At 36.4% G+C, this 14242-nt stretch overlaps 1 protein-coding gene across 5 annotated transcripts in view; it reads right to left on the bottom strand.

Moving 5' to 3' along the window:
• The window catches only part of RNF13 (ring finger protein 13), a 155793-nt gene that overhangs the window by 90535 nt on the left and 51016 nt on the right, over positions 1–14242 (bottom strand). For all 5 annotated transcript variants that reach the window (XR_012430798.1, XM_045385121.3, XM_074031270.1 and 2 more), the window contains exon 4: positions 6339–6464. Coding sequence is in view for 2 of the 5 variants with exons in the window: in XM_005546081.5 (XP_005546138.1) it covers positions 6339–6464 (126 nt within the window). In the remaining 3 variants the exon portion in view is untranslated. The remainder of the gene's footprint in view (positions 1–6338; positions 6465–14242) is intronic.

Raw genomic sequence — 14242 nt, 5'->3', positions numbered from 1 at the left:
ATGTAAATTAACATTTTTCAGCTTTTTTCATTCATGAAAGATTAACTTCCTGGTAAAAGAAGGGGGCCGGGCGCGGTGGCTCAAGCCTGTAATCCCAGCACTTTGGGAGGCCGAGGCAGGTGGATCACGAGGTCAGGAGATCGAGACTATCCTGGCTAACATGGTGAAACCCCGTCTCTACTAAAAATACAAAAAACTAGCCGGGCGTGGTGGCGGGCGCCTGTAGTCTCAGCTACTTGGGAGGCTGAGGCCGGAGAATGGCGTGAACCCGGGAGGCGGAGCTTGCAGTGAGCCGAGATCACGCCACTGCACTCCAGCCTGGGAGACACAGCGAGACTCCGTCTCAAAAAAAAAAAAAAAAAAAAAAAAGAAGGGAATTTTGCTTTGTTGTTTTAATATTGAATAAATTTATGTACAAAGAAACCTAATCATGAAAATGCAAGTATATTTAACAATTAAAGGGTGGAAGAAATGAATGAACGAACAAATGAATGAATGAATTAGTAGCACAAAGCTGTTTGATTGAACCATATATGGATAGAACTGTTTCCATCCATCAAGTATCCTTGAATATGCTCCTTTAGCGGAATCTTTTAAACATGATTCTGAAGTAGATTAATAACAAATGTTATAAACCACTTTATAGAAATATATAAATTATGAAAAATTAAATGATATTAAATGACTTTCAGGTAATTTGCAGTTTAATTTCTACTTAAGGTCGTATCTACTTGCTTACTACTACTGAAACAGTAGCGCAGAGTATGTGCAGAGTATGTTCTGGGGACGACAAGTAATGTGTTTGCCTGAAGGCCTGAAAGGGGATAATGAAAGGTAAATCTAGGAAGGAAAACTAGAAGGCCACTTTCTGAGATAACAAAAAATCACCAAAAAAACAAAAAAAAAAGAAAAAAAGTTATTACAATATGATCAAATAATCCCAAAAATGTTTATGGTAATTTTAAAAAATTCTATAAACATTGAGAACTAAAGAAAAATATCTGTGAGATAAACAAATATCTAGACTTAGAAATAATTCCAAAAGCATTAAGTGAAATGAACATGAAGCAAATGGAAAGCTCCGGTGATATTGTTTAGGCTCTAATCTATTCACATTTTATTATAAGCCCTTAAAGTTTTTAAAGTAAATCACTTTGCAAATATTTATTATTCATCTACCAATGTCATATAATGCATTAGGCACTAGCACTACAGAATCTAAAACATGATTTTTTTCTCTCACAGAGAGAAACAGAGACTGATGTGGGATTAAACAGTATATAAAAGATACGGGCCAGGTGCAGTAGCTCACTCCTGTAATTCCTGCACTTTGAGAGGAAGAGGCGGGTGGATCACCTGAGGCCAGGGGTTCAAGACTAGCCTGGCCAATATGATGAAATCCCATCTCTATCAAAAACACAAAAAATTAGCTGGGCATGGTGGCACGCACCTGTAATCCCAGCTACTCAGGAGGCTGAGGCAGGAGAATTGCTTGAAACTGGGAGGCAGAGGTTGCAGTGAGCCGAGACCGTGCTACTGTATTCCAGCCTGGGCAATAAGAGCAAAACTGCATCTCGGGGGGGAAAAAAAAAAAAAAAAGATAGGATGAGTTCTACCTTGAAGAAAATCAGGAAAGGTTTCAGACAGGACACAGTTTATCTTAGATCTAAAATAAAGTCAGATTGGCCAGACAGACAAGTAGAAGGAGGACATGCCAGATGGAGGACATGACAGAAACTAAGACAGAGTGGGAGACACTGCTCAGCACATATGGGGACTTGTAAATTCTTATGAGGTGGGAGGAGTGGCAAAGTAGAGATGAAACTTGAGAGAGAGGCAGAAGTCAGGTAAAGTATCCCAGTTAAGTTTTGTATTTGTATCCCAGTTAAGTTTTATAAAAGCCACATTACAGCAGAAAATAGCTCTGAAGAGACCCAACATATTCCTTATCATCTACAATCCAAATGTACCTCCATTCATGCCAAAAAAAAAATGGGGTGTGGGAAGGGAGAATAATATCTAAGTCTTTCGGCCTTGATAACTGGCCTAGATGGCTTTGCAGCTACATTTTTCAAAAATACTCATTCACACAGATAGAATAAGATTCAGCACACACGGCTGAATAAAGTGCATATGTTGCACCATTTCTGTTTACCAGTGTTCCCTAAAGTCCAGCTAAAATACAGTAAATTCGCTACTCAAAGAAATTGGTGACTTGCCATTATATCCAAATGAAAGCATCTGGTACTGAAATGACAATGGGCAGATTTTTTTTTTATAACTTATCTTTATTCAGTTATAGATACAGAAAATTGTATAGCTCTGAAAGTTCAATGTTAAATGATTATTTTAATGGCCTTTCAATTACTAGGTATTTTTACAGATTTTTTTTAAAGTCATATTTCTCACTGGGATGCCAATTCAAGCCTTCTGAGAAACGTCTCCCTCAGAATGCTTCAAAGTCAACTTTCTATTTAAAAGATTTAATATAGCCTTAATTTATTTGCCAAAGTGCCAACAATGTTTTTGAATCTCAAATGCTCACCAAAAACTAACATTTCCAAACAATTATGTTTTGTCACAGTAAAGAACAGCATCATACAAAGACAAAATAGCGCTGTTTTGCTTTTCCTCTAAAGAGCTGTATTTTTCAGAGGATACAGTTTTTGTCAGTATAAGTGATTACTTTTAGAATAAGTACCTGACATGTAATCAATAGTTCTTCTTACTGGCTTTTTGGATATTCTACATATTCAAACATTCATTCTGAGCATGGGTTTTGCTGCACCTCCTCAAGGTAAGACAGATTAAAAGGTTCATATGTGTTTCTCTCAACAGAAGATAAAAAATTAAAACAATGGCTCTCTTTATCTGGAAAGCAATTCCCTTTCCTCCAGGAATTGTTAATTGCATTTCCGCTGCCTCTGTGGCTATCTTTGAGTCACAAATCACTTGGGATGGTTTATATGAAGAAAATATGCCATTTTAAAAACTATAACATATATTCCACTTATTCATTTCCTTTTAAAGAAGAAGAAAAGTGTACGTTTATTTAATCTTTTTTTAAAAAAAACTAAAAGAACTGTAAAAATCCTGAAATACCCACCAACATTAATCATCTGAAATATCTCGATAAATTTTTATTCCTTGTTTCTTTTCTCTTTGTGGTCTAAAACAAAGAGTTCCTTTCTCCAAGGAAAACTTTAAAAGATAGAGCCAATTCTCCTTTGTCTGAGATAATTTGTATGTCACTTTGGGTAAGAGGCATGCCAAAATATAACCCTGCACTACCATCAATTGTAGTATTATGTATGAAGCTGAATTAAGTTTTCCTCAGTACTCAGTCCTAGTAAGCTATGTAATAAATAAGGAAATATATCATTTTCTAACTATTTTAAGCCAATGCATCATAGAGAATTGTGGATATACACGAATGAACCATTATTGATTATCTACAGGAGATATTTATCAGCAATTCTGAAAAGAAGTATTATACATATTAACATTGATGACCAAATTCCACAACACACTTAATATAAAACTGTATATAACCATTTTGGAAGCTCATTAAATGCAGTCAGAGATTTCTGATATGAAAAGTACAGTTAATAAGGCTAACAGCTTATCCATCAGTAACCACCCTAGAAAGGAAATTTTCTTTAGGGTGCGATTCCAGTTGTTTTTCCAGTAACCATAATGACTTTATCCTTACCCAGTCACACTACCTTGATAGGTGATGCATAACTCTTACTACTACAAATTTATGAAACATACTTTCCACAATGGTATGATTAAACTGTCTTTATAAGCCAAATTAGAAATTTTATACAACAGCTGACACTGAGTTGCTATATCACATGTGACTTATTAGACAATTTGATTTCCAAAAAGTCAGCAATTTTGCCATCTTTACCTTTATTCTATTTAATTCTAATGGTTAAAAGCAAAAAACATCAACAGCTAAGACCCACTGCCTCCTTCCTGTATGCAAGGTGCTGTTGGGGAGGCATTTAACATTGATTAGTTCATGTTATCCTCCCAACAATCCTATGATATAGGGAACATTATAATTCTTATTTTATAGATAAGAAAATTGAGGCACACAGAGGTAAAATAACTTGTCCAAGGTCATACTGCTAATAAATGATAAAGATGAGATTGAAGTGTATACACTCTGTTTCCAGACCTTGATTATAATCATTGTGTCTCCCTGTAAACTGATGTTCCAGAAATTTATACAACTCTGACTAAAACAGAAATCATTAGGAATGACATAAGTAAGGAATCTTCAGCCTTAAATGGCCAGAATATACTCCACTGTATATTTGTGGAAGAAAAAATAACCAAGTGAAAGAACATGTACAACAGACTAGAGCCTTATTCATTAAAACTGTGCCTACATGGTAAAGTACAATGAGAATTTTTTTAACATTTCCCTTTCTAACATTAGAATGGCTCAACGGAAACCTTTTTCCATGTTTTTCATATGTACACATTTTTCAAGAATATATTAGACACATAGGCAAAAGGCTATTACAGTTTGATTTAATAAGTCTTTATTGATTGCTTACCATGTACTATAATACAAATTGGATATATAAATATGGTTAAAACATGAACGCTAAACACCATCAATTCACAAATGAGATATATATATATATTCAATAAAAAGCAATAACAATGTGATAAAACGCAATGAAGGAAGTATTTGCAAAGTGGAAGGGTGACACATTGAGCTGGAATGGTCTGCACTGCAACAGAGGAAGTAGAAAGAAAAGTAAGGCTTCCTGAGGAGGTAACATCCTCAGCTAGCACATAAGTGATGAGACAGATAAATGGGTGATAAAGATCATTGGAGCAGAGATCTTGGACAGAGAAAATAGTACATGTAAAGGCACAAATGTATGATCAGCATGGCACAGCCAGTTGAGAGAATTCAGGCAGGCGGTATGGCTGCAACATAAAATTCAAGGCAAGCAGTGAAAAGAGATGAGCTGGACTAATGACTAAATCATTAAGCTCCTTTGGAAGTACTCAGACTCATGATGAGGATCCACTAAAGGGACAAGAAGGCTAACAAGTCTACTGTATTCATTCCCGAGTTGTGGTTTCATCTTCAAAAACAGATATTCAGTAACAGTATTTCCCTAATTTTCAAAGTGTACTATCTCCCATCCCTGCCTGTAAAGGAAAGTTATAACAACAACAAAAAAGTATTCTAGTTTCTAACTATCAGACTGTACTGAGTCCACAAATTACAAAGCATAATAGTGCAGTAGACCTTGGGATCAATAGAATTAGTTTACTTTTAATTTCTTAACAGCAAGAAATTAATGAAACATTACAATAACATTTAATTTTAACTGAAGCAATCTCTAATTATTATAGTTTAGTTCTGGATAAAACAGTTAAATGTAAACTATCATAAACAACTCTGAGGAGCAGGAAATCTACTACTTTGACTTCAAACTCTAATCTATTCCCATTTAAAGGCAAGTGAGAGTCTATATTTGGAACTAACATAAAGTAGTAATGATACCTATCATTTACACAGTGCTATACATTTTCAAATTCCTTTATATTTATTATTTTATTCTTCTCATAAGTTTATTACGGAGGTATCATTTCTTCCATGCAATCAAAATTGCAGAGAAAATTCATGCACAGCGTGACAGGGCGGTTTTTCTTGCTGAACAAATTATCTAAGACCAAGCAACATGAAATAATAGCCCAAGTCCTATTCTGGGAGATACATGCAAGACACTATATGACACTCAGCTCTGAGGAAGTCCAGTAACAGTTACATCAAGGTTTATTTTACATAGGCCTCAATGTGGCTCCTTAGCCAATGCCAATCCCAAAACAGACTTTAAAAAACCATACACCTAGAGCAGCACTGGTGATACATGGTGAGGGAGGTGGGTAAACCTCATTTTACTATCTGAAATGCTAGCTTAACACATGCCAGAGAGAAAAAACTTTATACAGGGGCAGATTTAACTTATTACAAAAGACAAACCTCAATGACAAGGTAGATACAGGTATAGATGTAGGTTTGAGATTAATACTGGAAGGGTAAAGGCATAAAACTAAAGGCTGAAGTTAAGTTTTCATTCCTACATGAGATCAAGTAAGATTCCACTGTTAAACCACAGTTCAAGATGTCCAACAAATGCCTGAAAATTCTTAGAACCAGTAAAAGTTATTTCTATTCTATGCATCCAGTTTATTTTCAATCTTACTGGACTTTAAATTTTAAATGTTTTCTGAAATAAGGGAGGATTTAAATTAGCTAACTAAACAAATAGGAAACAAAAAATGAAAAAAGAAAACCATACCTTTATATCGAAATTACAATCAAGTCTTCTAATTAGCACGATGAAAGCGCCAGATGAATTGTCTTTTACTGGTGGAGGCACTATGGGTTCACAGGCATTCTCTGGTTTTGAGTTAATCAAAAAACCCTGAAAAAGAATTGGTAAAAATTATCTATCTGTTTCAGTCAATAAATCAATCAACCTACTTCTACAAATATCTTTTCAATTTGTCATGTTTTGCATTATGCTAGATGTATTATTGGGCATCTACAATTGCTCACAATCACAGAACTTCTAAAGCAGCATTTGCTTTCATAAAGCATTTAGTTTTCTAAAATAAGTTCTATCTTTTGTATTGAAGTTAAAAAATAATAATAATAAGCAAACGCATGCATAAGCCAATCACCCCAAAGACAACCACTGGTATATTTTCTAACAATATTTGACATTTTCAAACCAAGCAAAGATGTCTTAAAAATTAACTTTCTTTCATGTTAGCAGACAATGAAATGCACATAATAAATACATTTATAGAAATTTATTCTGCAGAAATGCTAGCCTGAGTATGTAAGGTGTATGTGGAAAGACAGTTATTGGTACATTATTATTATTATTATTATTATTATGTGAGACGGAGTCTTCGCTCTGTCGCCCAGGCTGGAGTGCAGTGGCGCGATCTCGGCTCACTGCAAGCTCCACCTCCCGGGTTCACGCCATTCTCCTGCCTCAGTCTCCAAAGTAGTTGGGACTACAGGCGCTCGCCACCACCCCCTTCTAATTTTTTTGTATTTTTCGTAGAGACAGGGTTTCACTGTGTTAGCCAGGATGGTCTCAATCTCCTGACCTCGTGCTCCACCCTCAGCCTCCCAAAGTGCTGGGATTACAGGTGTGAGCCACCGCGCCCAGCCTCGTACATTATTTTTAATAGCAAAAACTGGAAATCACATATATCCAAAAGACAGCTATTTAAACAATTATAGTATATTTATACAATAGGTAAATAATGCAGCCATTTAAAAAAATGAGGAAGACCTGTACACACTCAACTGAAAAGACGTTCACAAGATAACCATGAATTTAAAAAGTAAACAGCAAGTTGCTTTCAGGAATGCAGGATGGTTTGACATAAGAAAATGTAGTAACAGGCCGGTCGCGGTGACTCACACTTGCAATCCCGGCACTTTGGGAGGCCGAGGCAGATGGATCACCTGAAGTCAGGAGTTCAAGACCAGCCTGGCCAACATGGCAAAACCCCGTCTCTACTAAAAATACAAAAATTAGCCAAGCATGGTGGCACATGCCTGTAGTCCCAGCTACTTGGGAGGCTGAGGCAGGAGAATGGCTTGAATCCAGGAGATGGAGGCTGCAGTGAGTCAAGATTGTGCCACTGCACTCCAGCCTGGGCGATAGAGCGAAACCCCATCTCGGAAAAAAAAAAAAAAAAAAAAAAAAAATCTGGTAACAGATTAAAACAGAAAAATCAAATGACTATCTTAACATATGTAAAAAGTGAATAAACACATAAAAAGATGATCAAATTCATTGATTTCATTTATAAAGGAAGGAGGCAATTAAAGCTATGAGACAATGCCTTAACAACAGTTCTGTATGGTCCCTGAACTGGTCACACTAATCATCTATTCCACAGGATTTGGCAATTTCTCCTCCGTGAAATTATATCGCTCAGCTTGTGATATGGAAAGTGTTTGTACATAACTTGGGTATAAAATGTATCACTCTTTCATTTGCTCATGTAATAGCTCCTCTTCTTAATCCCATAAAGCACCTTTTTTGCAAGGAAGTACAACTGTGGTCATCCTTCCAATGATGAATATTTGCTTTATTCTTGTTAAATGTGCACCCTGCTCTGATTGCCTTTCTGCAAACACTTTTTGCTTCAATGCCAAATAACATAGTGTAGGAAATCTTTTTCAACACAGTTATTATAGCAATTAAACACAAGCCATATAGGTTGGCTTCCAGTTCCAAAATGGTGATGCAGAAGCAAGCTGGTTTGACTCCCCTACACAGAAAAAGGAAAACAAATATACAACAATGAGATTATGGCCAGAAATAAGCCAGAACTCAAATATAAGGAGAGATCATTCCCAGGGCCACAGAGAAGTAAAAAAATCTCCCAGCAGACAGAGAATTAGACTTGCACATCCACGATGCCCCTCCCCCCATTTTGCCCAGCACCAACTGCAAGGAAAATTTCCCCTCAACTCACTGTTTCAACTTACTGTAAAAGTAAGACCAAGGTGGAACCAAATTGCCCACTATCTTGGGTTCCCTACGAGGAGATGTGTCCCTTCCTTAACCCACAGAAAGCATCACAAGTACCTAAAGGGAGAAATATCCATGAGGTAGATAGAGACTAAGAGGGGAAGCAGGACTACAATCCCTAGCCCTATAAAGGAGAGCCCTCCTTTGTAACTCTACCAAAGGAGATGCCAAATCACAGTAGCTATTCAGTAGCACCATACAGTAGGTTTGTCCCACAAGTCCACTGGGCATAAACCTCCACAGCCAGCCTCCCCACACTGCCGAGATATCCCCATTGGGACCTGCCCCTTTGGGAAGGGCAACACTTTGATAATTTACTAGAGCCAAGGTGAACCTAAGCTTAAGGCACCACCTAAAGCCAAAAAGGAGGCAGTAACCTAGCAGTAAATAACCTCTAACCAAACACATCCAATAGAAACCAAAACAAGCCAGACAGAGAAGAACAGAATAAATAACTAATCTTTCAATGCAAAGACACAGATATACATCCACAAGAAACAACAGCAAGCAGGGAACCATGATGCCCAAATGGACAAAGCAAGAAACCAATAAGCAACCCTAACAAGATGACAATATGTGAACTTTTTAAGCAAGAATTCAAAATAGCAGTTTTAAGGAAACTCAGTGATCTCCAAGATAACACAGAAAAGAAATTCAGAAATTTATCAGAAAATTTTAACCAAAAAATTGAAATAATTCTGTTTAAACCAAACAAATTTTGGAACTAAGAAATATATCTGCTGACCTGAAAAATTCATTAGAGGCACTCAACATCAGAATGGATCAAGGAGAAGAATCAGCAAAGTCAAAGACAGCCTATTTTTAAATACACAGAAGAGAAAAAAGAAAAGAGTGAAAAGCAATAAAGATCTCCTACAAGATAAAGAAAATTACCTCAAAAGACCAACTCTAAGAATTATAGGTGTTCAAGACGGAGCTGAGCAAAAGCAAGGTATAGAAAGCTTATTCAAAAATAAAAAATAAAAAACTTTACAAAACTTGAGAAAGATATAAATAACCAGCAACAGGAAGGTGAGAGAACAAACAGATTTGACCCAAATAAGACTACCCCAAGACATACACTAATCAAACTCTCAAAGGTCAAGGACAAAGAGAGGATCCTAAATGCAGCAAGAAAAAAGAAGGAAATAACATACAAAGGAGTTCCAATTCATGTGGCAACAGACTTTTCATTGAAAAACAATACAAGCCAGGAGGAAGTGGAATAACTAGAGAAAGAGAGAGACAGAGAAAGAAAGGAAAGGACAGAAAGGGAAAGGAGAGGGAAGGAGAAGGGAGGGGGAAAAGGGGAGGGGAGGAGAGGAGCAGAGAGGATCATAATGAAGAGGAGCAAAAATCAAAAAGTGCAGGGAGGGAGGGAGGGAGGAAGGAAGGGAGGAAGAAAGGAAACCTATCATCCAAGAATAACCAAATCCAGCAAAGTTATCCTTCAAATATAAGAAACAAAGTTTTTCCCAGATAAACAAAAGCTGAGAGAGTTTACCACCACCAGGCCTGTCTTACAAGAAATGCTAAGGAAAATTATTCAGTCTGAAAGAAAAAAGACTAACGTGCTAAAATAATTAGAAAAAAAAATAGTTGAAGGTCTAAAACCCACTGGTAAAATTAAGTACATAGACAAACCCAGAATACTCATACCATAATTGTGGTGTGCAATCCACTCATAACTCCAGTTATGTCCAGAAGACAAATCTATTTAAAACAATTATTTAAAAGAAAGAAAACAAACAAAAAAATTATAGCTACAGCAACATAGTAAGAGATAGGTAATATAAAAATATGTGAACTGAGAAAACTAAAAGCCAAAATGTGAGGGATAGAGTTAAAGTGTAGAATTTTTTTTTTCATTCTCATTTGTTTCTATTCTTTTCTATGTGACTTAAAATGTCACCCTTTAAATAACTTGTTATAAGATGGCTTTGTAAGCCTTATAGTACTGACAATGCAAAAACCTGTAACAGATTCACTAAAAATAAAAAGCAATTAATTAAAAAGTACTATCAGAGAAAATCACTTAACCACAAAGGAAGACAGTAAGAAAGGAAGAGAAAAATTACAATACAAAAAACAATCAACAAAACGGAAGTAAAAGTCTTAACTCATCAATAACACCAAATGTAAACGGAATCCATTCTCCAATTAAAAGGCACAAAACGGCTGGATGGACAAAGAAACAAGACCCAATACTACGCTGCTTACAAAAAAACCACTTCACCTATAAACATATACATAGTCCAAAAGTGAGGGGTGAAAAATGAAATTCCAGTAGTAGTTACACTTGTATCAAATAAAACAGACTACAAATCGTCAAACAGTATAAAAAGAGACAAGGAAGATCAATATATATGATACAAGGGTTAATTCTGCAAGATGATATAACAATTATAACTATTTATGCAACCAATATGAGGCAGCCAAGCATATGCAGCAAACATAAACAGATCCAAAGGGAGAGAGAGACTACAATACAATAATAGTAGGGAAACTTTAGCACACCACTTTCAGAAATGTACAGATCACCCAGACAGAAAATCAACGAAGAATCAATAACCTAAAGGTCCTGACATTAACAGAACATCTCACCCAACGGTTACAGAAAAGACATTATTCTTATCAGCACATGGAACATTTTCAGAATATACCTTATCTTAGGCCACAGAACAAGTCTGAAAAATTCAAAAAGTAGCAATCATACCACTATCTTTTCTGGCCACAATAGACTACAATAACAAGAAGAACCTTGGAAACTTCGCAAATGTATGGCAACTAAACAAAATGTTCCTGAATAACCAATGGGTGAATAAAGAAATTAAGAAAAGAAATTTAAAATTTCCTGAAACAAATGAAAATGAAACTACCACATACCAAAATATATGGATACAGCAAAAGCAGTACTAAGAGGGAAGTTTATAGTAATAAACGTGTCAGAAGTGTCTGAACCAGAACAACTCCATCTTGAATAGGAGCTGGGCAAAAAATGAGACTGAGACCTACTAAGCTGCACTCCCAGATGGTTAAAGCATTCTAAGTCACAGAATGAGATAAGAGGTCAGAAGAAGACACAGGTCATAAAGACCTTGCTCATAAAATAGGTTACAGTAAAGAAGTCAGCTAAAATCCACCAAAACCAAGATGGTGACGAGAGTGACCTCTGGTCTTCCTCACTGCTACGCTCCCACCAGTGCCATGACACTTTACAAACGCCATGGCAACTTCAAGAAGTTACCTATATGGTCTAAAAAGGGGAGGCATAAATAATCCACCCCTTGTTTAGCATATCACCAAGAAATAATCATAAAAATGGGCAACCAGCAGCCCTCCAGGCTGTTCTGTCTATGGAGTAGTCATTCTTTTATTCCTTTACTTTCTTAATCAACTTGCTTTCACTTTGCACTACAGACTCATCCTGAATTCTTTCTTGTATGAGATCCAAGGACCCTCTCTTGGGGTCTGGATCAGGATCCCTTTCCTGTAACACCACTAGTGCCATGACAGCTTACAGATGTCATGACAACATCAGGAAATTACCCTATATGGTCTAAAAAGGGAAGACAGAAACAATCCCACCCCTTGTTTAGCATAGTATCAAGAAATAATCATATAAATGGCCAACCAGGAACCCTCCGGGCTGCTCTGTCTATGGAGTAGCCATTCTTTTATTCCATCACTTTCCTAATAAACTTGCTTTCACTTTACTCTATGGACTCACACTGAATTCTTTCTTGCACGAGAACCAAGAACCCTCTCTTGGGGTCTAGATCGGGACGCCTTTCCTGTAACAAATGCTTATATCAAAAAAGCATAAACATTTCAAACAAACCACCTAACAATGAACCTCAAGGAACTAGAAAAACACCACCAAATGAAACCCAAAATTAGTAGACAGAAAGAAAGATCATCTATTCCAATTTTTTGGTATACAAAAAAATGGGAAGATTGGAAGCAGATTGCTTGAGTTCATTAGCTTGAGACCACCTGGACAACACGGTGAAACCCTATCTCTACAAAAAATATAAAAATTAGCTGGCTGTGGTGGTGCATGCCTGTAGTCCCAACTACTCGGGAGGCTAAAGTGGGAGGACTGCTTCAGCCCAGGAGTGGAAGGCTGCAGTGAGCCGAGATCACACCATTGCACTTCATCTTGGGAAACAGAGTGGGATCCTCTCTCTCAAAAAAACCAAACAGGAGGGTATAGGGCTGATCAATGAATAAGACAGCTTTTGAGGTTATATCTTAAATGTTCCTGCTTTTACTACTAATGTTGATGATTATTACAACAAACATAATGTCTGTTTTATATATATATATATATATATAAATATCTAGAAAGAAGTTTCATGAATGTGTTGAAAGGGTTAGCTCCTTTGTACAGGCTCCAGTCTACTGTCACCATTGATAAGTACCACTTCTGCAGACAGCCAGAAAAGACACTTTTATCTTATGGAGATGCTTGTTTTTATTTATTTTTTTTATTTCTTAGATCACATAGGTTAAGGAGAAATATACTCCAAATGCCTAGTTTTTCTTCTCTTGGTTTTGGAATTTGGGTTGTTCCATCTAAATACAATATATCTTATTAAACATCCACTATACCTTTCTTTATATCATCAGAATAACCTGATTGCAAATAAAATTTCATTTACATATAAATTAATAAATATCTTCTTCCAAAGTTTACTACTTCAAATTAATCTGCAGACATAAAGAGTTTGCTAGTGACCTTGCCGTTAAAAGAAAAAAGGAGGGAGGATGGCAACAAATCAGTGTCCAGAATAAAGCTAGGAAACAAGATCAATAATTTCTTTTTTATTTGAATTGATATGGAGAGATTTAAGCAAAGGGAAATCATAAAAGATGCAGCTGACATTCTTTTTGTCTTTATCAAATTTAGTTCTTAATAACAATAGCATAACTGCAAACATTTAATGACTGTAACCTTCAGTTTTATTTTACTAACACAGTACCGATTTATTAGGATTTTGATTTTATGATATTCCAGCTCTACGAAGAAAAGATCATCTGGTGTGTGCCTCTCATTTGGTACACACAGATGCTGTGTGTTCACTCAATGGATATAATACCTTGACATTTCAGAAAACAAAATGAATGTGCGCTCTGGAGGACAATGCCTTTTAATTGATATGTTACTGTCTTTGTGTGTTTGCATTGCTATAAAGGAATACCTGAGGCTGGGTAATTTGTAAAGAGGTTTATTTGGCTCATAGTTCTGCAGGCTATACAAGAAAACACACACACACGCACACACACAAAAGGCATGGCACCAGCACCTGTTTCTGATGGCCTGCTTCCACTCATGCAAGGTGGAAGGTGAAGGGGAGCCTGTGTGAGAAGAGATCACATGATGAGAGGGGAGAAGAGAAGTGCCAGACTCTTGAACAACTAGCTCGCACAGGAACTAAGAGTAAGAATTCATTCACTGTGGCAGAAGTCACCAAGCCATTCATGAGGGATCCACTTCCCTGACCCAAACATCCTCCCATTGGGCCTTACCTCCAACACTAGGGATCAGATTTCGACATAAGGATCAAATATCCAAACAATGGTAGTTAAATTCACACTAATACTACAATCACATCATCATTCTTAAAAAAAAAAAA

This window comes from Macaca fascicularis, chromosome 2 (assembly GCF_037993035.2).
Source record: "Macaca fascicularis isolate 582-1 chromosome 2, T2T-MFA8v1.1".
NCBI lineage: Eukaryota > Metazoa > Chordata > Mammalia > Primates > Cercopithecidae > Macaca > Macaca fascicularis.
Note: the sequence above shows the minus strand (reverse complement) of the source record. Positions and strands in the feature narration are given on the sequence as shown.